Source organism: Jaculus jaculus, chromosome 5 (assembly GCF_020740685.1).
Source record: "Jaculus jaculus isolate mJacJac1 chromosome 5, mJacJac1.mat.Y.cur, whole genome shotgun sequence".
Classification (NCBI taxonomy): Eukaryota; Metazoa; Chordata; class Mammalia; order Rodentia; family Dipodidae; genus Jaculus; species Jaculus jaculus.
Window position 1 is genome coordinate 72,257,358 of NC_059106.1, and position 26,968 is coordinate 72,284,325.

The 26,968-nt window shown below is 44.6% G+C and overlaps 1 protein-coding gene across 2 annotated transcripts in view; it reads left to right on the forward strand.

Annotated features, from left to right (window-relative positions):
- Positions 1-24,477, forward strand: part of Ak2 (adenylate kinase 2) — a 32,885-nt gene extending 8,408 nt beyond the window's left edge. Inside the window, exons 2-7 of one of the 2 annotated variants that reach the window (XM_004665254.2) lie at positions 6,702-6,827; positions 12,862-12,972; positions 13,088-13,182; positions 19,493-19,565; positions 20,993-21,188; positions 23,476-24,477. In XM_004665254.2, coding sequence (XP_004665311.1) covers positions 6,702-6,827; positions 12,862-12,972; positions 13,088-13,182; positions 19,493-19,565; positions 20,993-21,188; positions 23,476-23,480 — 606 coding nt within the window. In that variant the 3' untranslated portion in view covers positions 23,481-24,477. Of the gene's footprint in view, positions 1-6,701; positions 6,828-12,861; positions 12,973-13,087; positions 13,183-19,492; positions 19,566-20,992; positions 21,366-23,475 lie in introns of those variants that run through there. The other variant, XM_004665253.2, reaches the window with a different exon arrangement.
- The last annotated feature ends 2,491 nt before the right edge of the window (positions 24,478-26,968 follow it).

The window sequence follows — 26,968 nt, forward strand, 5'->3', positions numbered from 1 at the left end:
GCTAGGATATTTGACTCACTGTTAAACATAAAAGCTAAATGTGCTTGTTGGATAGTAGATGGCACGTCCAGCAGTACAGTGGTTATGATTAGCTGCATGTGTAGGGGCATCAAAAGTAGAAGCAGAAGCCAGGTGTGGTTGCGCACGCCTTTAATCCCAGCACTTGGGGGGCAGAGGTAGGAGGGTCGCCAGGAGTCTGAGGCCACCCTGAGACTACATAGTGAATTCCAGGTCAGCCTGGGCTAGAGTGAGACCCTACCTTGAAAAAAAAAGAAGTAGAAGCAGTGCTGGGGAGATGACAGGTGTGTTTCCCATGGGAAGGGCCTGAGATCACTGGAGTTCAACTTTCCAGGTCCCACATAAAACAGCTGGGTATGTCCAGTTGCATCTGGAATCACAGTTTCACAGGGGAGAAGGGGCCTGAGAATCATCCTAGCCCCTCAAGTTCCAGAATCAGTAAAAAGAGAGACTCTCTGGGAGTGGAGAGATGACATAGTGATTAAGGCACTTGCTTGCAAAGCCTAAGGATCCAGGTTTGATTCCCCAGTACCCACATAGGCCAGATGCACAATGTGGCACAGGCATCTGGAGTTTGTTTGCAGTCACTCAAAAGTAGAGTTGTCTAGCATGCATGATGCTCTAGGTTTGACTCCCAGCACCAACAAAACAAACTAATACTAAGCATCTTAATTCCTAACAACAGCTCCGGAAGTAGAATTGTTTATACGGTATGGATGAAGAAACTGAGGCCCTGGGACAGTTATACAACTTGTTCAAAGTAAAACAGTCATCTACCAGCTCTGTACCACTGCAAAACCTAATTTCTTTTTTTCTTTCTTTACTTTTTTTTCGAATTTTTATTAACTTCCATGATTATAAAAATATCCCATGGTAATACCCTCCCTCCCCCCACTGTCCCCCTTGAAACTCCATTCTCCACCATATACCCTCCCCATCTCTCTTTTATTTTGATGTCATGATCTTTTCCTCCTCTTATGATGGTCTTGTGTAGGTAGTGTCGGCACTGTGAGGTCATGGATATCCAGGCCATTTTGTATCGAGGGGGAGCATTTTGTAAGGAGTCCTACCCTTCCTTTGGCTCTTACATTCTTTCTGCTACCTCTTCTGCATTAGACCCTGAGCCTTGAAAGGTGTGATAGATATTACAGTACTGAGCACTCTGGTCACTTCTTTCCAGCACCATGATACCTTCTGAGTCATCCCAAGGTCACTGCCATCTGAAAAGAGAAGATTCTCTACCAAAAATGAGAGTAGCATTAATATAAGGGTATGAACGTTAAGAGAAGTACTTACTGGGCAGTTTGATAAGCATAGTATATACATTTAGCTAGACAGCAGCAGACGTTACACCTCTAGGGCTCATGACTACCTCTGTTTTAGGTTTTCAGTATCAGGGATGTATTCCCTCCCATGGAGCGGGCCTCCAGTCCAATTAGAGGGCAATTGGTTTCTACCATGACAGATGTGCCATTAGTGTACCCGTTGGCTCATTTGTCCTGGCTGGCCAAATGTAAGGCTTGCAGTGTCCACTGTTGAGTCTTTTCACTGGTGGTTTCTCTCTCTCCCGTTGAACTGCATGCAGAATGGCTTCTTCCAGCTTTCTGTCAGCTGGTCTGCATGGAGGAGGTTATCAGCTTAGTTCCAGCAGGATTTCTCAGTGGCCTTGCAGCCCAAGTATGTGGAGTCTTCAGCAATAGGGTCTTACCATGTATTTCTGGTGGGAAACCAAGGGCCTCAGCAATGGCCTATAATGCAAAACCTAATTTCTTGACACTACCCCCAGCCCTCACAAACCAGAATCCCAGTGCACTACCTGAGAAGCACTAGCATTTTAATTCTAAGCCAGTACTTTGGATGATGGTGATAAGACATACTCCTGGGCTTAGGATGGAGTTACATCTTGATAAACTCATTGTAAGTCATAAGTGAAAATGTATTTGATGCATTTAACCTCCCATACAGTTTACTGACACATACATTGTGTAGTGCCAGTTGCTTCCTTTTGTGACCTCATGCTACCTGGGGCCTGTAGTTTCCAGCATTATATCTGTCTTGCATCACAAAAGAGTACCATCCCATCCCATCTCACCAGCCTGGGAAGAGATCAGAATCTAAAGTTCATTTTCTATTCACAGTGGACCTTTCTGAAGCCATCATAAATCAGTATGCCTACATACTAAAGTTGACAACTGAGCCCCATCATGCTGCCTGAACTGCTTTTAGCCATTCCTTCCTCCCCACTTCCCAAGCCCATCCTGCACCACTGCTGCCCCACACATACACACATTCTCAGAGTGTTGAGCTGGTCCCTGGGCGTCAGCAATAGGGTGGCCCGCAGCTGTATGTGACTGTGGACTCTGGACTGTTCTCTTCAAAGTGTGACTTACAGGCTAGCCACCATCCAGGCCTGGAGCTGGCTTAAAAGTAAGCATATGTTGCTTGTGATATAGTTCACTAGTAAAATGCTTGCCTGGCTTGTTTAATCCCCAGTACTGAGGAAAAGATATACACATTCTTGGACCCCATCCCTGGGAATTGTGTAATGACATGCTTCTTGGGTGAGTGATGGAGCTGTAAAGCTAAAACTTGATGGGACTTTATTTGTAGAATGCCTGCTGGGTATCTGATGGCTTGGTGCTTTTTTAGCTTTTTTTTTGTTGTTTTTGTTTTTATTATTTTTTATCAGAGAGAGAATGGGTGTGCCAGAGCCTCCAGCCACTGCACTCAAACTCTAGATATGTGTGCCATCTTGTGCGCATGTGCGACTTTGTGTATTTGCACCACTTTGTGCATCTGGCTTTCATAGGACCTGGAGAGTCGAACATGAGTCCTTAGGCTTAAGTCCTTAACTACTTAAGGTGCTTGCCTGTGAAGCCTAAGAACCCAAGTTCAACAGAACCCATAAGCCAGATGCACATTGGTGGTACCTGCACTGGAATTCATTTGCAGTGGCTAGATCCCTGGCACACCCATTCTCTCCCTCTTCCTCTCTCTGTCTCAAATAAATAAATTTTTAAACGAAGGATTTTTAAAATTTATTTGTGAGAGAGATTGTGCATAGGCGTGCATGCCAGGGCCTCTTGCCACTGCAGATAGACTTCAGATGCATGTGCCACTTTGTGCATCTGGCTTTACACAGGTACTGGAGATTTGAACCCTGGTTGGCAGGGTGTGTAAGCAAACACCTTTAATGTTTGAGTCGTCTCCTCAGCCCTTTTTTCCCTTTTCTTTTTTTTGCGGGGGTGGTCTCTATTTTTTCAAGGTAGGGTCTCACATCTCACTCTAGCCCAGACTGACCTGGAACTCTGTAGCTGTAGGCTGGCCTCAAACTCATAGGGATCCTCCTACCTCTGCCTCCCAAGAGCTGGGATTAAAGGCATGAGCCACCATGCCTAGCTCATTTATCTTTTGAAGGGGCCTACAAAGTAAGCCAGTTGTCTCCATTTGACTGTTGAGGAAACTGAGTCTTCAGACATTAAATAATCCCATATCACACAGCTGTTGAGTGTCTTAGGATTCAGGCCCATCCATTTTCTTTACAGTCTACTACATTGACTCTACATTTCCAGTAGGAAATGAAACAATAGTTTTGCATCATATCACATCTTCCCTACTGGTGTGTGCTTCATGCAGGTAGAATTCATTCACTTGGAGCAGTGTATGAGAGTCCTGCCTTTGGGAATAATGCTGGAACAGTTAGGTTCTGTAACATAGCTCTTCTCTTTTTGTCATTTTTTCCTCCATGAGCAATCCTGACCTGAAATTGTTCACCCAAGTTAATTTAACAACCAAGGATAAGATTGGCAGAAAATGCTATTCTTTGGGGGTATGGCCACACAGCCAGCTGGTTTTCCATTGTCAGCAGGTCCTGATCTGCAATTTTCTAAGGTCCAGAGCCTCTAATGCCTTCTCGTTGGGGGTCCATTTTGCTCTGAAATATTTTCTTCACTTGAGTGAAATTAGTTCAGGAATCACAAACCAGATCTTCCTGCATTGAGCTCCATCTGATTGCCTTTATTATGTGCACCAAGGAAAACTCCCAGTTAACTGGTTTAAACAGGGCTCCCAACTCATTTTCTAAAACAACTGAACAGAGAGCGAAGTATTGAACTCCTGAAACTGGTTCAATTCCCTAGTAATTTGGCACTTTTTTTGCTACTAAAGAACCAGTCTTGTTCAGGATCTTTTCCCATTCTGATGTACTGTCTCCTAGATTATGACCTCTCTTTTGGTTTTGGTCTAGTTTGTGATGCCAGGGGTTGAACCTAGAGCCTGGCATGTCCTTTACCACTGAGCTGTATAAACTCTAGCACAATCTATGAGCTTTGAGGACAAGATCTGTGTCTCATATTCCTCCATTTCCTTGGTTCAAGGGTTCTTGAAAGAGACATGAGCAAAAGTTTTGCTTCCATCTGAATGGGTGTGTGACTAGGATGGAGATTGCTGTAATAGCTAATGCTCACTGAACGCTTACTAATAAGCTGCACCCTGCATGTGCCAGTTCTGTAGACTCTTATCCATTCTGTGCTATAGGTAGTTGCCACCTCCATTTTACACAGAGGACATTTGAAAGCTAGAAAGGTGAAGTAACTTCTCAGCCAGGCGGGGTGGCACATGCCTTTAATCTCAGCACTCAGGAGGCATAGGTAGGAAGATAGCCATGAGTTCAAGGCCACCTTGATACTACATATTGAATTCTAGGTCAGCCTAGGTTAGCATGAGACTCTACCTTAAAGGTTAAAAAACTAAAAAATAAGGGCTGAGAGATGGCTTAGCAGTTAAGGCATTTGCCTGCAAAGCCAAAGGATCCTGGTTCGATTCTCCAGGATCCACGTAAGCCAGATGCACAAGGGGGTCCATGCATCTGGAATTTGTTTACAGTGGCTGGGAGCCCTGGCGTGCCTATTCTTTCTCTCTCTCAAATAAATAAATAAATAATAAATTTTAAAAAAATAAAATAAAGTGAAATAATTTCTCAAGTCACATAGGAAGTGATTGGTGTACTTGATTCCAGTCGCTTTCACTCTTGAGCCCAGGTCCTTAACCAAAAAGCAAATATATATGTATATTGAGCCAGGTGTGGTGGCTTTCCTGTTAAACAGATAAGAAAGCTAAGTCCTGAGCCTGTGAGAAATTAAGTGATTTGGCCAAGATGGTGCAGCTGCCTAGTGACAGGGTAGAAGGAACCCAGTTCTGCCTGGGACACGCCCATTGCTATTCACCTGCCTCCAGCTGCCAGGCCCATGGCTGCAGTACATGGCAGTAACATTCGTTCCTGTGGCACTTCAACGTGTCATGTGCCAGGCCTTGTGTCCTCTGCTTTGTATAGATCTTATTTAAGCTTCACATCAACTGTGTGAAGTGCTGATAAGGCAAATATTACTTTATTTGTGTGTATAAGAGCAAGTGCATACTGCACTGGACACATGTGTAGGTCAGAGGACAGCCCCAAGTGTTGTTCGTCCCCTTCTACCTTGTTTGAAACAGGGTCTCTCGTTCACTGCTGCAGACAACAGGGGGGCTAGTCATCACTTCCCATGATTCTCCTCTCTCTGCCTCCCATCGTGCCATAGGAGGGCTGGGATTACTACTGTGTTGAGTTTTAACATTCCTGAGGATCCAAACCCACTGAGCATCTCTACAGCCCACTATTTGTTGTTGTTGTTTCAAGATAGGGTCTCACTCTAGTCCAGGCTGACCTGAAACTCTTAGTCCCAGGCTGGCCTTGAATTCATAGCAATCCTAACTCTCCCTAGTGCTGGGATCAAAGGTGTGTGCCACCATAGCTGGCTGCTTCTCTTTCAGAATAGGGAAAGTGAGTTTATGTGTCACTAGTGTATCTAGTGGAAGTAGTAATAACAGCTAGTAATTATGATGGCTTCCTGTATGCTAGGTATACTATTTTATGTATTGTATATTATCTCATAGAATTCTTTTGTTTTTTTTATAAAATATTTTATTTTTATTTATTTATTATACAGAGAGAGAAAGAGGCAGGTAGAGAGAAAGAGGAAGAATGGGCATGCCAGGGCCTCCAGGTATGCTGCAAACAAACTCCAGATGCATGGGCCACCTTGTGCATCTGGCTTACATGGGTCCTGAGGAATTGAACATGGGTTCTTTTGCTTTGCAGGTAAATGCCTTAACCACTAAGCCATCTCTTCAGCCTCCCCCCCCCCCTTTTTGAGGTAGAGTCTCGCTCTAGCCCAGGCTGATCTGGAATTCACTATGTAATGTCAGAGTGGCCTTGAATTCATGGCTATGCTCCTACCTCTGCCTCTGGAGTGCTGGGAGTAAAGGTGTGTGCCACCACTCTGGCCTAATTATTTAAAATATTTTGCAAGCGGGATTGGGGGGGGCAGAATGGGCATGCTAGGGCCTCCAGCCACAACAAACAAACTAGATACATGCACCACTTTGTGCATCTGGCTTTATGTGGGTATTGAGGAATCAAACCCAGGTCAATAGACTTTGTAGACAAATGCCTTATCTTCTGAGCCATCTCCCTAGCCCCTACATAACTCTTACAATAACTATAATTGCTTTGCATTGGAATATAAGATACTTATCCCTGTTACAAGTCAGGAAGGAGGCATTTATTTGAGTTCACACAACCCATAGTGGGATCCAGTTCATAGCCAATGTTAACTCTATCTTGGTTTTTGTCTTTTGCTCCTCAGGCACCTAAACTGGCTGAAAACTTCTGTGTCTGCCATCTGGCCACCGGGGATATGCTAAGGGCCATGGTGGCTTCTGGCTCAGAGCTGGGGAAAAAGCTGAAGGCAACTATGGATGCTGGGAAACTGGTAGGTTTGGTGTATATGTCAGTGTTGACACTGCTCAGTTTTGTTCTACAGAGTACAGTGTAAAGGCCTCTGGTCATGTGTAACTGCCTAATTTTACATTTTCAGGTAAAGTTTGGGTTCCTCATTCTTACCAGCCACATTTCAACTTTTCACCACCCAGTACAAATACAGAACATTTCCATCATCACAGAAAGTTGTATAGAACAACCCCATGCTGGAGGGTATTTTTATTTTGTTAATGTATTTTTTAAGATTTTTTTTTGTTTACTTACTTATTTATTAGAGAGAGAGAGTGAGAATGGGTGCACCAGAGCCTCTAGCCACTGCAAACAAACTCCAGACACATGCATTACTATGTGCATCTGGCTTACGTGGGACCTGGAAAGTTGAACCTGTGTCCTTAGAGTTCACAGGCATGTGCCTTAACCACTAAGCCATCTCTCCAGCCCTATAGGAGGTTATTTTTAAAACTGGCTGCTAATATGAACTTTTTATTTTGTTTTCGTTGTTTGAGGTAGGGTCTCACTGTAGCTCAGGCTGACCTGGAATTCACTATGTAGTCTCAGGGTGGCCTTGAACTCACAGTAATCCTCCTACGTCTGCCTCCCAAGTGCTGAGATTAAAGGTGTGCGCCATCACACCCAGCTGGTAATATGAACTTTTACAGTAGCAAGTTATTTGGTTCATTCTAAATTTATTTAAAACGTTTATTTATTTGAGAGACAGAATGAGTATGGGTGCACTAGGTCCTCCAGCCTCTGCACACAAACTCTAGATACATGCACCACTTTGTGCATCTGGCTTTACATGGGCACTGGGGAATCAAACCCAGACTATCAGGCTTTGTAAGCAAGAGTGTTTAACCACTGACCTATTTATTGCTCCAGCCCCCTTACCCCTTTTTTGTTTTGTTTTATTTCATTTGAGGTAGGGTATCACTCTAGCCTAGGATGACCTAGAAATCACGCTGAAGTTCCATACTGGCCTCGAATTAGCAGTGAGCCTCTTACCTCTGCCTCCTGAGTGCTGGAATTAAATGCGTGCACCACCACATCCTCTTTTTTAATTTTTTAAAAAATTTTTATTTATTTGAGAGCAATAGAGAAAGAGGCAGAGAGAGAGAGAGAATGGGCACACCAGGGCTTCCAGCCACTGCAAACGAAGTCCAGACACGTGTGCCCCTTTGTGCATCTGGCTAACATGGGTCCTGGGGAATCAAGCCTCTAACTGGGGTCCTTACGCATCACAGGCAAGTGTTTAACCACTAAGCCATCTCTCCAGCCCCACACCCTCTTTTTTATTGTTTTATTTATTTGAGTGAAAAAGGATTTATTCTAAATTTATGACAGTTTGTTCACAGTCTTGAGGATTCTGTGCAGTAATGCTTTTTGTAATCACCCAGGTTGAGTAAGACAGGAACCTGTCATCTGTAGGCCAGAATGCAAGGATGTAGTTAAGAGAAGGATCATGAGCTGGGCGTGGTGGCTCATGTCTTTAATCCCAGCACTCAGGAGGCAGAGGTAGGAGTTTGAGGCCACCCTGAGACTCCATAGTGAATTCCAGGTCAGCCTGGGCTAGAGTGAGAACCTACCTTGGGAAAAAAGAGAGAGAGAAGGATCATGAGATCACAGAATTGCCTTTTTTTTTTTTTTTTTTGAGACAGAGAGGTAGAGAGAAAATGCCAAGGCTTCTAGCCACTGCATACAAACTCCAGATGCATGTATCACCTTGTGCATCTGGCTTATGTGAGACCTGAAGAATGAAATCTGGGTCCTTAGGCTTCATAGGCAAGTGCCTTAACAGCTAAGCCATCTCTCCAGCCCCAGAAATGCTTTTAACAACTCTTTCCTGGCTCACTGTTCTGTCTAACAAGGGAGTTACTTGGTAATTGTGAAAAACTTACTATTCCTAGTTGGGAAGAATTAATAGGCCAATTGGTTAGTTAGATAGCAATCAAATACCAGTGTATTGCCTACTAAATCTTTGATTAACAACAGAGGGTTTTTTTTTTTTTTTTTTTTTAATGTGAGAGAACGAGAGAGAGAGAGAGAATTTGTGCACCAGGGCCTCTAGCCACTGCAATCAAACTCCAGACATGTGCGCCACCTTTTGTGCATGTGCAACCTTGCACACTTGTGTCACTTTGTACATCTGTCTTACATGGGACCTGGAGAGTCAAACATGGGTCCTTAGGTTTTGCAGGCAAGTGTCTTAACCACTAAGCCATCTCTCCAGCCCCAGAGTTTAATTTTAACAGTTATGTTGAAACTTAACCTTTGGAAATTACTTTCAGAAGTTATTTGGAAGTCCTATTGTGCTTGGCCCTATGGTGTTTTTCTTTTCTTTTTCCCCCATCCTAGAGATCAAACCCAGTGCATAGTAAGTAAGTTCTATCACTGAACTACACTCCATCCCCTCTGAGCCTTTGTTTTGTTGTTTTTGTTTTTTGGTTTTTTGTTTTGTCTTGAGACGGTCTGGTCCTGTATGCCTGGCAGTCCTGGTACTCACTAGGTAGCATGTGCTGGCCTTCAACTCAGCCTCCTAAGTATTTGGGATTGTAAGCATGCACCATCATACCTGATCCCTCTGGTCCTTTGTATCTGAATACTGGTTGGGCTGGACTTTGTTTTTATCCTCAAGTTACCTTGAAATACTGTAGCAGTATCCATTGGCCCACTACCAGTTTGTCCAGCCGCTTCTTTCTAGCTGACCTTTTATGGTGGTAAGGCCTTGAATAAAGCCAGAAAGCCAGGTGTTTTGGACTTTGGGTCTTGGCAGAAAATTCTGTACTGAGAAAAAATTGGGATGTAGCAATGAGATTGCTTATCTCCAGCCTTCACTTAGTCCCAAAGTTTACACTTTGTTCCTAAGTTCAAGTTCATACCTGGCCCTGGAAGATAACAGCATTAGCTGCCAAGAAAAAGGCAGAGAAAGAGAAAGAATGGGCACACCAGCGCTTCTAGCCATTGCAGTCAAACTCCAGATGCATGTGCCACCTTGTGCTTCTGGGTTTTGTGGGTACTGGGGAATCAGACCTCAGTCCTTAGGTTTCACAGACAAGTGCCTTAAACTGCTAAGCCAGCTCTCTAGCCAAAAGGTGAGAACTTTCTGTAGAGGCAAGGGGTAGTTTATGTTTTGTTTTTAATTTTTTTTCCCCCCCCCCCCCCCGAGGTAGGGTCTTGCTCTAGCCCAGGCTGACCTGTAATTCACTTTGTAGTCTCAGGGTGGCCTCGAACTCACGGCAATTCTCTTACCTCTGCCTCCGAGTGCTGGGATTAAAGGTGTGTACCACCATGCCCAGCTTTAAATTGTTAATATTTTATTAATGTATATGAGAGAAGGAATGAGAATAAATGTTCCAGGACCTCTTGTAGCTGCAAATGACCTCCAGATGCATGTACCATTTGTGCATCTGGCTCTACATGGGTACTGGGGAATTGAAACCAGGCAATTAGGCTTTGCAAGCAAGTGCCTTTAAACACTACCTCCGCAGCCTAGGGAATTTTTGAAAGCTGTGAGGAGGCCTGGTATTTTCAGAAAGCCTGATAGTACACTATACAGGCTCTCAAGTTCATTGTTTCTGGTCCAATCTTGCCAATTCAGTGAAATTCTTTTTCATGTCCAGGACAGCCCAGATGTGTGTGTGATCAAGCACACATCTCAGTCACAGTATTGTTAGCCTAATGATAGTTTGTATCTTCCTGAATTCTGTCCTGTTCTCAGATAACCACTCCATCTTAGGCCCTCAACTTGTTGTGTCTTTCAGACAGTTCATTGCTCATAGCTGTTATCTGGCTCTAGTACCTAAAGAGGCCTTCAGGGCCTAAAACATGGAATGCTCCTGGTGAGGCAACAGATTGTGGGGTGCCTCTTCCCTCAGTTTAGTGGGCCTCAGGGACATTTCAAGGGAAGAGAATATGTACATGGTAACTACAGAAATTACCATGAAACAGATCTTCCAGATAGAGCCTGTGTTGGTCAGCTTGGCATTGCTGCTACAAAATTCCTAAAGAGAAATCAACTTAAGGAGGAAATATTTATGTTAGCTCGTGGTTTCAGAGGTTTCGGTCAAAGGTTGCTCTATCCTACTGTTTCTGGGCCCATAGAGGCAGAGCATGGTGGGAGCATGTGGTAGAGAACTGCCCACTGCAGAGGCTGAGGGAGAGAGAACGTTTCTACTTTGGGGAACAAGCCTTCAACATGGAGGCTTATGGGGACTTAAGATACAAATCATGGGCTGAGGTGATGGCTAAGTGGTTAAGGCACTTGCCTGCAAAGCCTAAGGACCCAGGTTCAATTCCCCAGGACCCATGTTAGCCAGATGCACAAGGTGGCACATGTATCTGGAGTTCATTCACAGTGGCTAGAAGCCCTGGCATGCCCATTTTCTGTCTCTCCTCCTCCCCAAATAAAGTATTTTTTTTTTTTTAATGATCCAAATCATAACAGAGCCACTCCCATTTGCTCTGGTTTTGCTTTTTGGGGATCAAGCTGACTTCTTTTCTTTCTTTCTCTTTCTTTTTTTTTGTTTTGTTTTGTTTCTTCATCTGTAAGTTTAGTTTAGTTTAGTTTAGTTTAGTTTTTTAGGTAGTGTCTCACTCTAGCTCAGGCTGACCTGGAATTCACTGTGTAGTCTCAGGGTGGCTTTGAACTCCTACTTCTGCCTCCCAAGTAATAGGATTAAAGGTGTGCACCACCATGCCTGACTCTTAGCTCTGACCTTTTTTAAAAAATATTTTATTGGGGCTGGAGAGTTGGCTTAGCAGTTAAGATACTTGCCTGTGAAGATGCATGCTTGTCTCTCCAGGTCCCATGTAAGCCAAACATGACACAGCATGCAAGGTCACACATGTGCACAAGGTGGCACACGTATCTAGAGTTCGATTACAGTAGTTGGAGGCCCTGGCACACCAATTCTCTCTCATACTACCTTTCATTAAAAAAAGAGGGGGGGAGCTGGGTGTGGTGGCACATGCCTTCAATTCCAGCACTCAGGAGGCAGTGGTAGTTCAAGGCCACCCTGAGACTACATAGTGAATTCCAGATCAACCTGAGCTAGAGTGAGACCCTACCTCAAAAAAAGAAAAAAAGGGGGAGGGATTGGGTGTGGTGGCACATGCCATTAATTCCTGTACTCAGAGGCAGATGTAGGAGGATCACCATGAGTTCAAGGCCACCCTAAGACTACATAGTGAATTCCAGGTTGTCCAGAGCTAGAGCAAGACCCTACCTTAAAAAATCAAAAAGAAAGGAGGGGCAGTCTGTTGGGCTTGCCTCAAAAAAAAAAGAAAAGAAAAGAAAAGTGTGAGTATGTATTATTGGGACTAGAGAGATCAGTTTAGTGGTTAAGGTGCTTGCTTGCAAAGCCTAAGGACTGATGTTCGACTCTCCAGATCCCACATAAGCCAGACACACAAAATGACATAAGCACACATGGTTGCAAGGGGATGCCAGCTTCTGGAGTTTGATTGCAGCGGCTGGAGGCCCTGGCGTACCAATTCTCTCCCTTCGCTTGCTCACTCTCTTGCAGTTAAAAAAAAAAAAAAAGACTAGTCTGTTGGGCGTGCCTCAAAAAAATAAAAAATACATTGCCAGGTGTGGTGGCACACACCTTTAATCCCAGTACTTGGGAGGCAGAGATAGGAGGATCGCCACAAGCTGGGGGCCACCCTGAGACTACACATTGAATTCCAGGTCATCCTGAGTTAAGAGTGAAACCCTACCTCAAAAAAACAAAGATATTTTTATTTTTATATTTATTTGCAAGGAGAGAGAGAATGGGTATGCCAGGGCCTCTTGTCCATGCATTTGAACTCCAGATGCTTGCATCACTTTGTGCATCTGGCTTTACATGAGGACTGGGGAATCTGAACCCATGCTGTCAGGCTTTCCGGCAAGCACATCTAACTGCTGAGAGCCATTGCTTCAGCCCTCAAGATGACTTTCCAGTTAGTCACTTTTGACCCAGGAGTTAGGCTAATGTTACCTACTTAACAGATTGTAAACCTAATGATACTGTGTTCTTAACTTGCAGGTGAGCGATGAAATGGTAGTGGAGCTCATAGAGAAGAACTTGGAGACCCCTTCCTGCAAAAATGGCTTTCTTCTAGATGGCTTCCCTCGGACTGTAAGGCAGGCTGAAATGGTGGGTAGTATTTCTGTCACTGTTGCATGAAGGAAGGCTCTAGGCCTTTATCTCTCAATCCCTCTGAAGGAGACGAGTCTGATCAAGCTTAGGTGGGTCACACACTCTTTTACAGCTTGATGACCTCATGGAGAAGAGGAAAGAGAAGCTTGATTCTGTGATTGAGTTCAGCATCTCGGACTCCCTGCTGATCCGGAGAATCACTGGAAGGTATTTGTCCTCTGAAGGTCTCTTCTCCTCGGGCTTCCCCAGAGCTCTATCAGACAGAAAAACGCTCTTGCCTGATCCCAGCTGTGAAGCTTAGTGCATCTGTCTCATGGCAGCATCCACCGAAGTGGTGGCCTGAGGTGAGGGTATGGAAAGAAGAGCTGGGGCTTTGAAGTCACGCACTTCTCAGGTGAGGCACGTTTCTTAACCCCTCTGAGGCTGTTCCCTTAGATGTGGAATGGGACTAATATCTGCTGTGCATTTTAGATAACAAAGTATATAGTTCAGAGGTTTCCTTATTTGTAGGAGCCTAATAAATGATAAATTCCTTTCAGGTGTATCTGTGCGGTAGGGCTTTCTAAATCTGATTTCAGTTGGAATTTTATTTACTTATTATTTATTTATTGATAGATTTGAGAGAGAGACAGAGAGAATGGGCACTTCAGGGCCTCCAGCTGCTGCAAACAAACTCCAGTCGCATGTGCCTCCTTGTGCCTCTGGCTTGCATGGGTCCTGGGGAATTGAACCTGGGTCCTTTCGCTTTGCAGGCAAGCGCCTTAACCCCTAAACCATCTCTCCAGCCCCAGTCCCCCCCCCCTTTTTATAATTTTATTAAATTATATGCAAGGAGAGACAGAAAATTTGTATATCAGGGCCTCCTGCCACTGCAAATAAACTCCTGATACATGAGCTGCTTTGTGCATCTGGCTTCACATGGGTACTGGTGAATCAAACCCAGGCTGTCAGGCTTAGCAAGCAAGTGCCTTAACCACTGAGTCATCTCCAGCCCCGTTATCTTTGTAGGCTTTTGTTAATTATAAAAATAATACAAGGTAGCTGGGCATGGTAGCATATGGGAGGCAGAGGTAAGAGGATCACCATGAGTTTGAGGCCAGCCTGAGACTACATAGTGAATTTGAGGTTAGCCTGGACTAGAGTGAAACCTTACCTCTAAGAACAAAACAAAACAAAACAAATATATATATATATATATATATATATATACACACACACACACACACACACACACACACAGACACATACACACACATACGCACGCGCGCACGCACACACACAAGCTGGTCCTGGTGGCACATGCCTTTAATCCTAGCACTTGGGAGGCAGAGGTAGTAGGATCACAGTGACTTCAAGGCCACCCTGAGACTACATAGTGAATTCCAGTTCAGCCTGATCTAGGGTGAGACCCTGCCTCAGGAAACCAAAATAACAGTAATACAAGGGGCTAGAGAGATGGCTTAGTAGTTAAGGCGCTTGCCTGAGAAACCTCAGGACCTGGGTTCGGTTCCCCAGTACACATGTGAGCTAGATGCACAAGGGGGTACAAGCGTCTGGATTTCGTTTACAGTGGCTGGATGCCCTGGTGCACCCATTTTCTTTCTCTCTCTCAAATAAATAAAATATAATAATTATAATATGAGGGCTGGAGAGATGGCTAAGCTGCTAAGACATTTGCCTGCAAAGCCTAATGACCCAAGTTTTATTCCCTGGTACCCACGTAAAGCCAGATGCACAGTGACTTATGCATCTGGAGTTCGTTTGTAGCAACTGGAGGCCCTGGAACACCCATTCTCTTTCTCTCTCTCTGCTTGCAGGTAAGTAAATAAAAATTAATGTGACCTGCCAGGGCTGGTGGCTGCACTTGGGAGATAGAGGCTGAAGAATCCCAAGTTCCAAGTTAGCCTGGGCTACATAATGAGACTCTGCCTCAGATAGCAACAATGGTGGTAGTAATAACTTAGATAGCTAGACAGACAGACATCTTTTTTGTTTTGTTTTTTCAAGGTAGGGTCTCACTGTAGCCCAGGCTGACCTGGAATTAATCTCAAGGTGGCCTTGAACTCATGGTGATCCTCCTACCTCTGCCTCCCAAGTGCTGGGATTAACGGTATATACCATCATGCCTGGCTTATATACATATTTTTTAAATGAAGGAAAATTATATTTATAGTGTAGCATTTTCTTTTTTCAAGGTAAGATCTCACTCTAGTCCAGGCTAACCTGGAATTTACTATTGTAGTCTCAGTGTGGCTTCAAACTCACGGCAATCCTACCTCTGTCTCCCAAGTTCTGGAATTAAAAGCATGCACCACCATGCCCGGCTAGTGTAGCTTAATTTTGTGTTTCTCTGTAATAGTGCCAAACACAGAAGTGCTTCTGCTTCTGACCAAGTTTGTGTGGAGATTCTGTCTCTGCTTTAAGCAGTAGTTTCCCCCTACCTTACTCCACTAACCACTGTCCGTCTATCTCATTCATGCCTTCTAGAACCCCTCATGGACCCTGTATTCCTCATTATGGGATATGGCTTTTATAAGTGGAGATGTAAGATATTGATGAACATAATTAAAGCAGGGGCAGCACAGTTTAATGTAGGGCCTGCCGCTTGTCCAGAGTACTGGGACTGAAGATATATTTAACCTCCCAGTCATCTCTCAGTCACCTTAGCTTCAAATTCATCTGCATTATTGGATAAAGCCCCACTTCTTTTTTTGTTTTGTTTTGTTTTGTTTTAGGCAGGGTCTCACTCTAGCCTAAGCTGATCTGGAATTCACTATGTAGTCTCAGGGTGGCCTTGAACTCACGACAATCCTTCTACCTCTGCCTCCCAAGTGCTGGAATTAAAGGCGTGCGCCACCCCCCAGCACTCCCACTTAATTTTTTTTGTTTTTATTCAAGGTAAGGTCTCTAGCCCACATTGATGTGGAATTCACTCTGTGGTCTCAGGGTGGCCTTGAACTCATGACAAACTTCCTACCTCTGCCTCCCAAGTCCTGGGATTAAAAGTTAAAGGCGTGGCTGGAGGGATGGTTTAGCAGTTAAGGTGTTTGCCTGCAAAGTCAAAGGACCCAGGTTCGATTCTCCAGGACCCACATTAGCCAGATGCACAAGGGGGCACATGTATCTGGAGTTCGTTTGCAGTGGCTGGAGGCCCTGGTGCACCCATTCTGTCTCTCAAATAAATTTTTATAAAAAGGCTAAAGGTGGGGCTGGAGAGGTGGCTTAGTGATTATGGTGCTTCTCTGCATGCCAAAGTATCCAGGTTCGACTACCCAGGACCCACGTGAGCCAGATGCAAAAGGTAGCATATGTGTCTGGATTTTGTTTGCAGTGGCTAGAGGCCCTACGTACCCATTCTCTCTCTCTCTCTCTTTCTGCCCATCTGCTTGCCTCTTTCTCTCTCTCAAGTAAAGAAATAAAAATAAAATATATTTTTTTAAAAAGCTAGGGGTGGAAAGAGCCACAAGTTGGGACATTATGCACAGACATTGCCTCTTCCCTATAACTGCCTGCTGCCCCCAAAATGCATAACCCCACAAACCCCATGGGGTTAACCTGCATTCCCAATGAGGAGGACCTCTTTGGAAAAGGGGCAGGGATGGGGGAAAGGATGGTACCAACTTGTGTTGTTTACATACTAAGTATATCCATACCTAATAAAAATAAATTTTAAAAAAAGGATTTACAGTTAAACAAACAAACAAAAAAAAAAAAAAGCAAAGGTGTGCATCACCACACCCGGCTAGTGTGGATCTTTTGGTGGCTAGCAAACTTGAACTTGGTAAATTTAGCCAAGCCCCACTTCTTTGTGATGTCAATCTTTTTATTTTTAATATTTAATTAATTTATTTTTTGAGAGCGAGGCAAATAGAGAGAGAATTGGGTGTACCAGGGCCTCTAGCCACTGCAAAGGAACTTCAGACACATGTGCCACCTTGTGCATCTGGCTTATGTGGGTACTGGAGAATTGAACCTGGGTCCTTTGGCTTTGCTGCTATCTGCTAAGCCATCTCTCCAGCCTAAGATGTGGATCTTTTTTTTTTTTTTTTTTTTTTATTTTTCGAGGTAGGGTCTCACTCTAGCCCAGGCTGACCTGGAATTCACTATGGAGTCTCAGGGTGGCCTCGAACTCATGGCGATCCTCCTACCTCTGCCTCCCGAGTGCTGGGATTAAAGGCGTGCGCCACCACGCCCGGCTAGATGTGGATCTTTTGATGGCTAGTAAACATGAACTTGGCCCTACACAGGGCCTCATTCGCATGTTCCTTATTTGGCAGGTTTGTACAGATATACTTGATCTGACCAAATTTTAAAATTTTTTTTGTTTTATTTATTTATTTGAGAGCAAGAGAGAGAGAAAGAGGCGGGGGGTGGGGAGAGAATGGGCACACCAGGGCCTCCAGCCACTGCAAACAAACTCCAGACGCGTGCGCCCACTTGTGCATCTGGCAAATGTGGGTCCTGGGGAATCAAGCCTTGAACCGGGGTCCTTAGGCTTCACAGGCAAGCGCTTAACTGCTAAGCCATCTCTCCAGCCCGATCTGACCAATTTTAAGCAGCCTATTTTGGGATAGGCTATTTGGGGATCCATATACTGCATAAGGTGGTAGGGATTAATGAGGGGACAACAAGGTGACTACACAGAAATCCGGCTGTAGGGAAGAGTGAGTGGTCCTGTGTCAGCAACCAGGTGTGCTGAGGTTGGGTCCTTAACTTGAGTTTCTGGGAGGGCCCTCTCTCTGTTGGTAGCCCTAATCAGGAACAAGTACTTGTTGCTTAATGAGATCCAGCACAAATATAGCCACCAGCCACATTCTCAGTGCCAAATAACTGCTTGCTCTGGGCTCACTGTGTCATGACATGTATCTGTTTGTTTGCTTGCTTGCTTGCTTGCTTGCTTTTGTTTCGTTCTTTGAGACAGGGTCTCACTCTGTAGTCCAGGCTAGCTTGGAACTCACTATCTAGCCCAGGCTGGCCTCAAGCTTATGGCAGTCTTTCTGCCTGAGACTGCCAAGTACTGAGATCAAAGGCATGTACTACCACACCCAGTTCATTTGATTGGTTTAAGATGGTGTCTAATTATGTTGTCCACTCTGGTCTCAAAATCTTGGACTCAAGGGGTCCTCCCACTTTAGCATCATGGTTACTGGAACCACAGAAACACACTGCTGTACCTAGCCTCATAATTTAATGTGTTCTTCCTCTTGGTCTGAATACTGCCCCATCAGAGTTAGGCTGTCTTTTCTCTGTGGTCATAAAGGTGCACTTCATCCAGGGAATATATTTTTTTTAACACTTTTTGCTTTTATGACCAACTAGGTAGAAAATAGGCCTAAGTGGCATGTGTCTGTACTCTCAGATACTTAGGATGTTGGTGCAACAGGATCACAAGTTGAAATACATCCTGAGACACATAGCCTGTCTCAAAAAAGAAAATGGGGCTGCTCCGGGCATAGTAGTACACGCCTTTAATCCCAGCACTCAGGAGGCAGAAGTAGGATTGCTGTGAGTTCAAGGCTACCCTGAGACTGCATAGTAAATTCCAGGTCAGCCTGAGCTAGAGTGAGACCTACCTTGAAAAACCATACACGAAAAGAAAAGAAAATAGGGGCTGGAGAGATGGCTTAGCATTTAAGGTGTTGCCTATGAAGTCTAAGGCCCCAGGTTTGATTCTCCAGGACCCACATAAGTCAGATGCACAAAAGGGTGCATGCTGGAGTTCTTTGTAGTGGCTAGTGGCCCTGGTGTGCCCATTCCTCCTCCCTCTCTCTTAGCTAAATAAATAAAAAATTATTCCAACTGCCCGGTGTGGCAGTGCATGCCTTTAATCCCAGCCCTCGAGAGGCAGAGGTAGGATTGCCATGAGTTCAAGGCCACTCTGAAACTACATAGTGAATTCCAGGTTAGCCTGGACTAGAGTGAAACCCTACCCCGGCGGGGGGGCCGGGGGGGGTGGGAACCAATCTGCTGGACTTGCCTCAAAACAAAATCCTCTAAGGTTATCACATTTGTTGTAATTATTAATTTTTCTACAAGTGTCTACCCACTAAACACTGCTTGTGGGTAGAGATATCAGCCCATTACTCTGTAACTCCTAGATTTAGGTCTGATTTGGACTAGAAATGTGTTACTGTAGTTGAATGAACAGGTCTGACTGCAATGAATGACTGGGTGAGACTAGCACCAGAATTCCTTCTCTCATCCTGAATTAGGTGGTCATTCCAGCAGTTTTTAAGCACTTATTATACTGCTTGTTAAAGTATAAAACATATTCTGCCACTGACAGAATTATCAGCCAGTTATTTTCCTAAACAAGTCTGGTTATTTTCCTAAATAAGAGACTGGTTCTCTGCTGGAAGCCCAGTTATTTTCCTAAGTGAGAGGTGCTGATAGCTACTTTGTCTGCCAGGTAAAAGTCTTGTGTCCAGTTTCTTGGTCTCTGCTTGTCATGCTGGAGTCCCCTGGGCCCAGTAATACTTTTACACAACCATCAGGTGATCATTTGCTGTCTTTTCAGGTTGATTCACCCCAAGAGTGGCCGGTCCTACCATGAAGAATTCAACCCTCCAAAAGAGCCCATGAAAGATGACGTATGTACACTCAGGACAGGAAAATTTTCCCTTTTACCAATATCACCAAAGACCATGAAAAGTATCACTACAGATCAGATGACCTATACAATGTTTCCCAGGTGGCTGCTTTGCTTGACTTCAAAGTGACCAGTGACCAGATTGTACTGTTCTCTCTCCAGCACATCCTCCCTTTCTGACATAATGGCTAGAGTCCACTAATCAGGAGAACGTGCCAGGAAGCCAAGAATTGCCAGGGAGTTTTTACCAAGAAGCTTGCTGACAGTTCTGCTCCAGAATACCTATCTTAGAATACCACCCTATTGACTGCTGGCCTGTGCCCTAGGTAGGGTCTCTTACGTGGGCACTTTTATTTTTCCTGTAAGAAGTCCATATGATCTGTTTAAGCATGCAGGCAGCAGTAAGAAATCTCCTGAGTTTACATTTGTCATGTGAGACAAGATCACCAGGTCACGCAGGTTCTATAAATACAGGTTCCAAAGCCATCCTGTCAACTTAGTCACATTTGAAAAAACTGGCAAGTCTGCCAGAGTTCTCTCACTTCACTGACTGATAATGGAATGTTAATGGTGATACTGTAGTAATTACATGCAATGTTTACCAAATAGATTGCAGTTGCTCACATCAAATCCCACAAGATTGAGGTGTGGAAAAAGAGTGGGGAGAATTATTACCATGCTCCTGTATGTGAAAACTCTGGCAGGACAGAAAATACTCTGAAGAGAGACACTTGGGGTCAGCCCTTCAGCCATCAGGGACTCAAAAAGTGAAAACGTGGCCTCCAAAGAGGTCAACACTGGGAGAAGGGAAACAATGAAAAGCTCTGGTGCCAGAGGAGCAGAGGAGGAACTTGGCCTTGCAGGAAGATTTCACGTGGTGCTGGGTGCTGACAGTTTATGTCACAGTTAAATGAGCAATGCATAATTCCTGGCTTTTGTTTCAGTTTTCAGATAAAATTGTGACACTGCTGTAGAGAGGCAGGGAAGGCAGAGAAAAACTAGGAATCTTTAAATAAATCCATTTTTCTTTTACCCCCCCCCCCAAAAAAAAGATTGCAGTTGCTAGTGCAGCCGCTCATTCTGATGTACTCTTCTGGTCCCAGGGACCTCCCTCTTCCATCTTTTGACCCTGGAGGTGCTCATCGTAGGACAGTAAACAGCCTGAGCACAGAACAAAGAGCAAAAGGCATTGCTGTCTTCCTCTTGAGGGCTACTTTGCTCACAGTCATTGTTTCTGACAAGCTCCCTGGCTTCTCTGGACCAGCTAGTCTGCTTCAGGGGGTCGCACAGTCCTTCGTCCGAGAGCATCTGGATTGTCTCTCTCTGTCTCTGATTGGCAAGCACAGTGGTCACATATCATTTGCATCTGGCATTGGTAAGGAAGCCTTGCTAACAGTCCCACCTTTCATTTCCTCTTTTTGTTCTCAGATCACCGGGGAACCCTTGATCCGTCGATCCGATGATAATGAGAAGGCCTTGAAGATCCGCCTGGAGTCCTACCACACTCAGACCACCCCACTCGTGGAGTACTATAGGAAACGAGGGATCCACTGTGCCATCGACGCATCCCAGACCCCTGATGTCGTGTTTGCAAGCATCCTAGCAGCCTTCTCCAAAGCCACATGTAAAGACTTGGTTATGTTTATCTAATGTTGAATTCAAAGGGGAATTTCTTTCTTCTTCCTATCCCTGTTATAGGCATGGGTGGGTAGACATGGCTAGGCAGGCACAGGGAAGCCTCCTTCCTTAGGTAGCAAGAATATCTTTGGATGTATTCATTAAAAAGCACTTACTTGATGTATCTTTGGTGTGTGTGCAACACTTATCTATGTGTGTGCATATGGTATGTGTTCACTTTTGCTATATGTTTTGGGTTATGTTGTCTTACATGCTGTTTACTTTTTTAGCTATACTCTTAATTTTATTTTTTGGCCTGAATAAACTATCTCAGGTATCTGCCAGGCACCTCAATTCCAAAGCCTCATATTATTTATTAGAAGTCTCAGATTAAGGTGGATATGGTAGCACACCCTTTAGTCCCAGCACTCAGAAGGCTGAGGTGGGAGGATCGGTATGAATTTGAGGCCAACTTGGCCTATAGAGTGAGCAAAAAAAAGTTCAAGGTCACATTAAGTCAAGCAGTGTCACAATTCTGATGCACATTCTTGGCAGAGAATTCCATTTGTTTTCAGCTGACAGTAGAAGCCACATGAATCAGTGAGTAGACAGGAATTATTAACTTTTTCCCTTAAGTGGAATTAAAAAGACACCAAGTCCAGAAATTACTAGGACTGTAGAGAGCCAGCCCAGGTTGGAATATTTTATATTTTTATGATCTGCATCATGTTTCAGTAGAATAGGATCTCTTGGGATTCAATTTAAAATTGGAATTGGAGGCTGAGAAATGAATCAGTTGGTAAAGCCCTGGATTTGATCCCCAGCACCTAAAAATCAGTTATGGTAGCACACTCCTTTAATCCTACCAGCAATTGGGAGGTAGAGGCAAGATGAGCAGAAGTTCAAGATGATCCTTAGCTACATGGTAGTTAGTTCAAGACCAGCCTGGCATATATAAGGTCCCATAAATAAATACTGATTGTTGCCCCCCCCCAAAAAAAATAACTACATCAAGTGACAAGGCCTTCAGAATTCAGATTGTCTTACTAGACATCCAGGCTGGCTGGCCATCTGAGAGCAGCCATTCTATTTCCCCAGAGACCAAGCTAGATTTGTTTTGCTTTTGTCTTTATTGTTCACCTCTGTTTCCCAATACGAACAAAACAGTGATTTGGAGGCAATCTCTTCTTAGTTTCATTTTGGTTAGAAATTTACTCAAACCCCTGATGTAAAATCCATGTCAAATACATCCAGTCTACATCCAAATCTTCTCCTTCTCAAATACAGCTCTTCACCTTTACTTCAGGAGAGTGGTGACCACAGAATCTCTAAGAGAAGATCCTCCCCCCAACAAGTTCACCTATAGCATTAACCAGCTTTTATTTGTAATCTTAGCTCTCTAGCAATTATGTGATTCCTTGGGTCCTTGCTATGCCTTTGATCTCTGGTTTGATTTGTGACAAATGGAGGAATTAATAGGCTGCTTGGGAAGAGACCTCAAAACCTGTAGCCTCTGGAAAAGCTATTAGAAAGTCAATGACGTGTCCAGTAAATAATGCCGCATAATCTCCAGCTGACTTGGTTCAGTAGACTCTAAAGTGCCTGGTCCCCGACTGACCTGAGCCCTCCTGCTCTCTGAGACTGTCTGGGGCTTGTCCTCTGTCCACATGGAAACTGGGCATGGGTATGTGGCCATCTTACTTCCCTTTTTGCCTGCTCCAAGTGTCTGCTGCCTTGGCTCTGCCTTGCTTCCGTGGCTTTAAGCTAACTCTGCCCACTCTTAGCAGAAACCCTGTCTGGCTCTGTGTTTCTGGAAAGCACATGACTGTTGGGGAAGAGCAAGGAAGAGATGAAAATCAAAACGACCAGCTGTGCTGGCAGGAGTGTGGGATCCTTGTGGATGTGGGTAGCCTTATGCATCTTGCAGTTGACGTCCCCTTGACTGGTGATAGTTACAGGTCCCTGAATGATTGCTAATTGAATGTGAGTGGCCCTTGCCTAAATATTTGACATCTGTCCATGTATATTCACATATGCGCACACAAGTGCATGTGATATTTGGGCTGCAGGTGAGAGCTTGAAAATCACAGGGGATACAAATGCTCTTCTGGGATGGTTGGGATTATATTTTTGCTTCATTTAATTGCAGCCTTAACCTCAGCAGGCATGCGAGCGTCTCACCTGGCAGCAAAATACCCAGTATTTGATACATTTGGTTGCATGCCAGCCTTCTCTGATGTTTACTTGGTTTTTTAAAACCCATTTTGTTCTTTCTTGTTTCCTCTCTATTTCAGCCTAGTAACAGAAGGCCAGGAGAGACTACACCACTGCTCATCTCCCTGCGGCGTGATCCCTGCTCCTAGGTGCTGGGCAGAGGGGAAGGGTGGTTAAGGGAAGAAGGATGGAGAAGGGAGGGTGGTGAGGGGCTCAGGAGCAGTATTTGGAAGAGCAGCCGTGTTGTAGTGAGTGGGATTTTATACACATAGGTGGGAATTTTAAAGTATCAGCAGAGAAGAATAATTTTTTTAAAAACTGTGATTGGAGGGTGTGGGTACAAATAGGAAGAGATACAGTGTTATTTCTAAGCAATCAGGCTTTCATTTACTCTGGACTGGTGACAGTATTTTAAAGCCATTGCTCTTAAGGCCTCAGTTTTCAATCTAAGAACCTCATGGGATACCAGGCCAAGAATGTAGAAAGTCGGTTGTGATCCCAACTGTCTTACAGCTTGGAACCAAGCATCTGACTTATGCTTCCCCATACCATACGATTAAAATATCATCTCCGCATCTGAAAGAGATCAGAATATAATCATGGGGCTGTAGCTCAGCAAATCAAGACCATGGGAGTCTAGGGAGTCCTTTGCCATGACTTGCAACTGATTTACCAGTCCACCTGCTCTGATGGCAAAGCCTTCAGCAGCCACCCAACACACAACTGTCCTGCTGTCTTGCCTTCTTTCATCCGTGGTGTGTGAAGGAGCCCTTTTAAGCAAATGAACAAGGGCTGGGGGTGTAGTTCAGTGGCACATGCTTGCCTGGCATTGCAAGGCCATGGGTCTAATCCCCAGCACTGCAAAAAAAGAAAAGAAAAAAATGATTATGATAATAAAATAAACAAACGATTAAGTGTCCTAAGCTATATCATCCAAAGATTGTCCTCTCCATCCTCAAATCCCATGACTGGGATCACTCAACAGCACTGTGATGTATTGTTTTCAATAAGGTGCCTTTCTTAACTAACCAAATGCTGCCTTGTTTGGCTCCTAAGTCAATAAAGTATGTTAAAAATTTGTATCCCCTGTTGTGGCATTATTTGAAGGATTCAGAGTGACATTGAATTCTGGACCTGACTTAGGAACACTTCGTTACAGGCTTTAGGGAAATACAAATGTGTGTTCCTAAGATGAGCCTGCACCCTCGTGACTGTCAGATCTTGTACAGGCATTTCTTGACCAGAGACAAGGCAGCTGATCTAGCGGAGATAGCACTGTGCTTGAAGTTCAGGGAGCCGACGTAAGCCCAAGCAGTTAGGCATCCACTCTGCTTCTGTTTGCTCAACTGAAAAAGCCTTCTTCAAAGCTAGACTTAGCCGGGCATGGTAGCACATGCATTTAATCCCAGCACTTGGGAGGCAGATAGGAGGATCCCTGTAAGTTCAAGGCCACCCTAAGCCTACATTTTTAATTACAGGTCAGCCTGGGCTAGAGCAAAACCCTACCTCAAAAAACTGGAAATAAACAAACAAGCAAGCTAGTCTTGCTGGCATTAAGTGAAGTTTATAAGGAGAAGCTCTTGGCTTGGTGCCTACCACATAAAGAGACACTGGGAAAGTGTTCGATCAAACATACACAGAAAAATACCTGAAAATTAGGAATGGACAGCTGTCCACAGCTGGAAAGCCTGTGCTTCTAACCCCTAAGCCAAAGCCAAGTCTTTGGCTACCATTCCTCTGCTGTTTTCAACACCTAATCACAGTTACTTCTTTGTGTGTCTTAGATTAAATCCATTTATTCCCCAACAAAGTTGAGTTCAAAGTATTAGTCCATGCTGAAGCTCTCATTTTTTTGGGAGACTGCCTTTGCCAGGGAGGTGTCTGAGCAGTTTCTGCTTTCCTGAAAACAGAGAGCTGAGCTGGAAGCACCACCATTCTTCAGGCATTGTGACTCACTGCTATACAAAATCCTGCTCACTGGGCCAGCCCAGTCCTGGTCTGTTCCTCCCTTTCCCGCCTCAGTGGAGTGGCTCTGAGGTGTTAACATGACCAGTTTGCTCACATCTTTTCATTCCTTAGGCTGTTTAAATGCGTTTTATTAGTTATATGTACATTGTATGTACAATAGGGAGATGTTTACCCAACCACCCTTGGAAGCAGTGCAGTGTGGGTGGTTAAGAAGAAACAAAAGTGAGCTGTTACTCGCTTACCTCTGTGAGCCTTGGTTTCCTCCTTTCAAAGCCTCAGTGGATGAGGTAATAATCGGTAACTGCTCTAGAAGTCTGACGTCATATCAAATACTGTGCAAAGGCCTCACTTGACGCAAGCCACCCTCACAAAGCTCCCTGTGTGGTGGAAACCATCCTGTTTTACAGGTGAGGAGGTCAACACTCAGATGAGGTGGCAGTCCTCAGGACACACAGGAGGGACAGAGTTGGACCTCACATAGTATCTGACATGAGTCTCTCCCAGACCTTGTGAAAATAATACCAAGACTTGTACAGCTGTGCAGGCAAGAAGGCCCTTCTGAATAAGAGCCCTTTCATGAACATTCACACTACAGACTGGTTTGAAGAAGCCATTGCCAGTTCTTAAGATCCCTATGTGCAGTGTCACCAACAGCAGAATGGGATGAGGAGCAGCTTCCTCCAAGAAGACTGCTCAGTGAGTCAGGACATTTCCACAGCAGCTCCTGTGCCACAAGACATGGGCCACTTGTGTCCCATCAGTAGAGTGGAATGAGCCATTCCCTCAGGTATGTTCACGATTATAAGCGAAATTCTCCTGTGGGTCAAGAAGGCCAGCATGCCACAAGGGTTCAACAGATGCTGATGGCATTCAGAGAGAAGGTGAAGGCATTGGTGAGAGCTGACGTCTTCCTGAGCATCAGGGACCAGGCTGAGGATTTTTCGCCTGAGGACACCCTAGAAACCACAGACCTCTAAAATTGTATACGCAGTTCTTATAGTTCCATGCCTAATAGCTTAACATATATGGAATGCTTACGGTGGGAAGTTCTGCATACATTACTTATTTTTTTTTGTTTTTTTTTTTTAATGAGAGACAGCAAAAGAGAGGGTGAGAATTGGCACACCAGGGCCTCCAGCAACTGTAATTGAACTCCAGCTGCCATGTGCCCCCTTGTGTGATTCACCTTGTACGTCTAGCTAATGTGGAATCTGGAGAGTTGAACATGGGTCCTTAGGCTTTTCAGGCAAGTGCCTTAACTGCTAAGCCTCTTCGCCAGCCCTATCTTATTTATTCCTGATAACCTGAAAAGGTAGGTACTGTTGCTATTTCCATGTTGTCTCTGTGCACTTAGATGTTCATACATCTGGGAATGACAGAGCCTGAGCCCAGTTGTGTGGCTCCATACCTGGCCTCATTAGGGGCTTTGACACTTAAAGAGGGGAAAGATCCTCAGAGGCATGCATGTCAAGTAGAAGGCCTGCGGGAGGAGGGTTGCCACAGGTCTTGTTCTATTTTGCCATCTATGGCTCCCTTGCTTACTGTGCAGTTCTAGCGTGCTGACTTCACTGAGCTACTGGAGCCACCACTGTGCCTGCAGAGCAT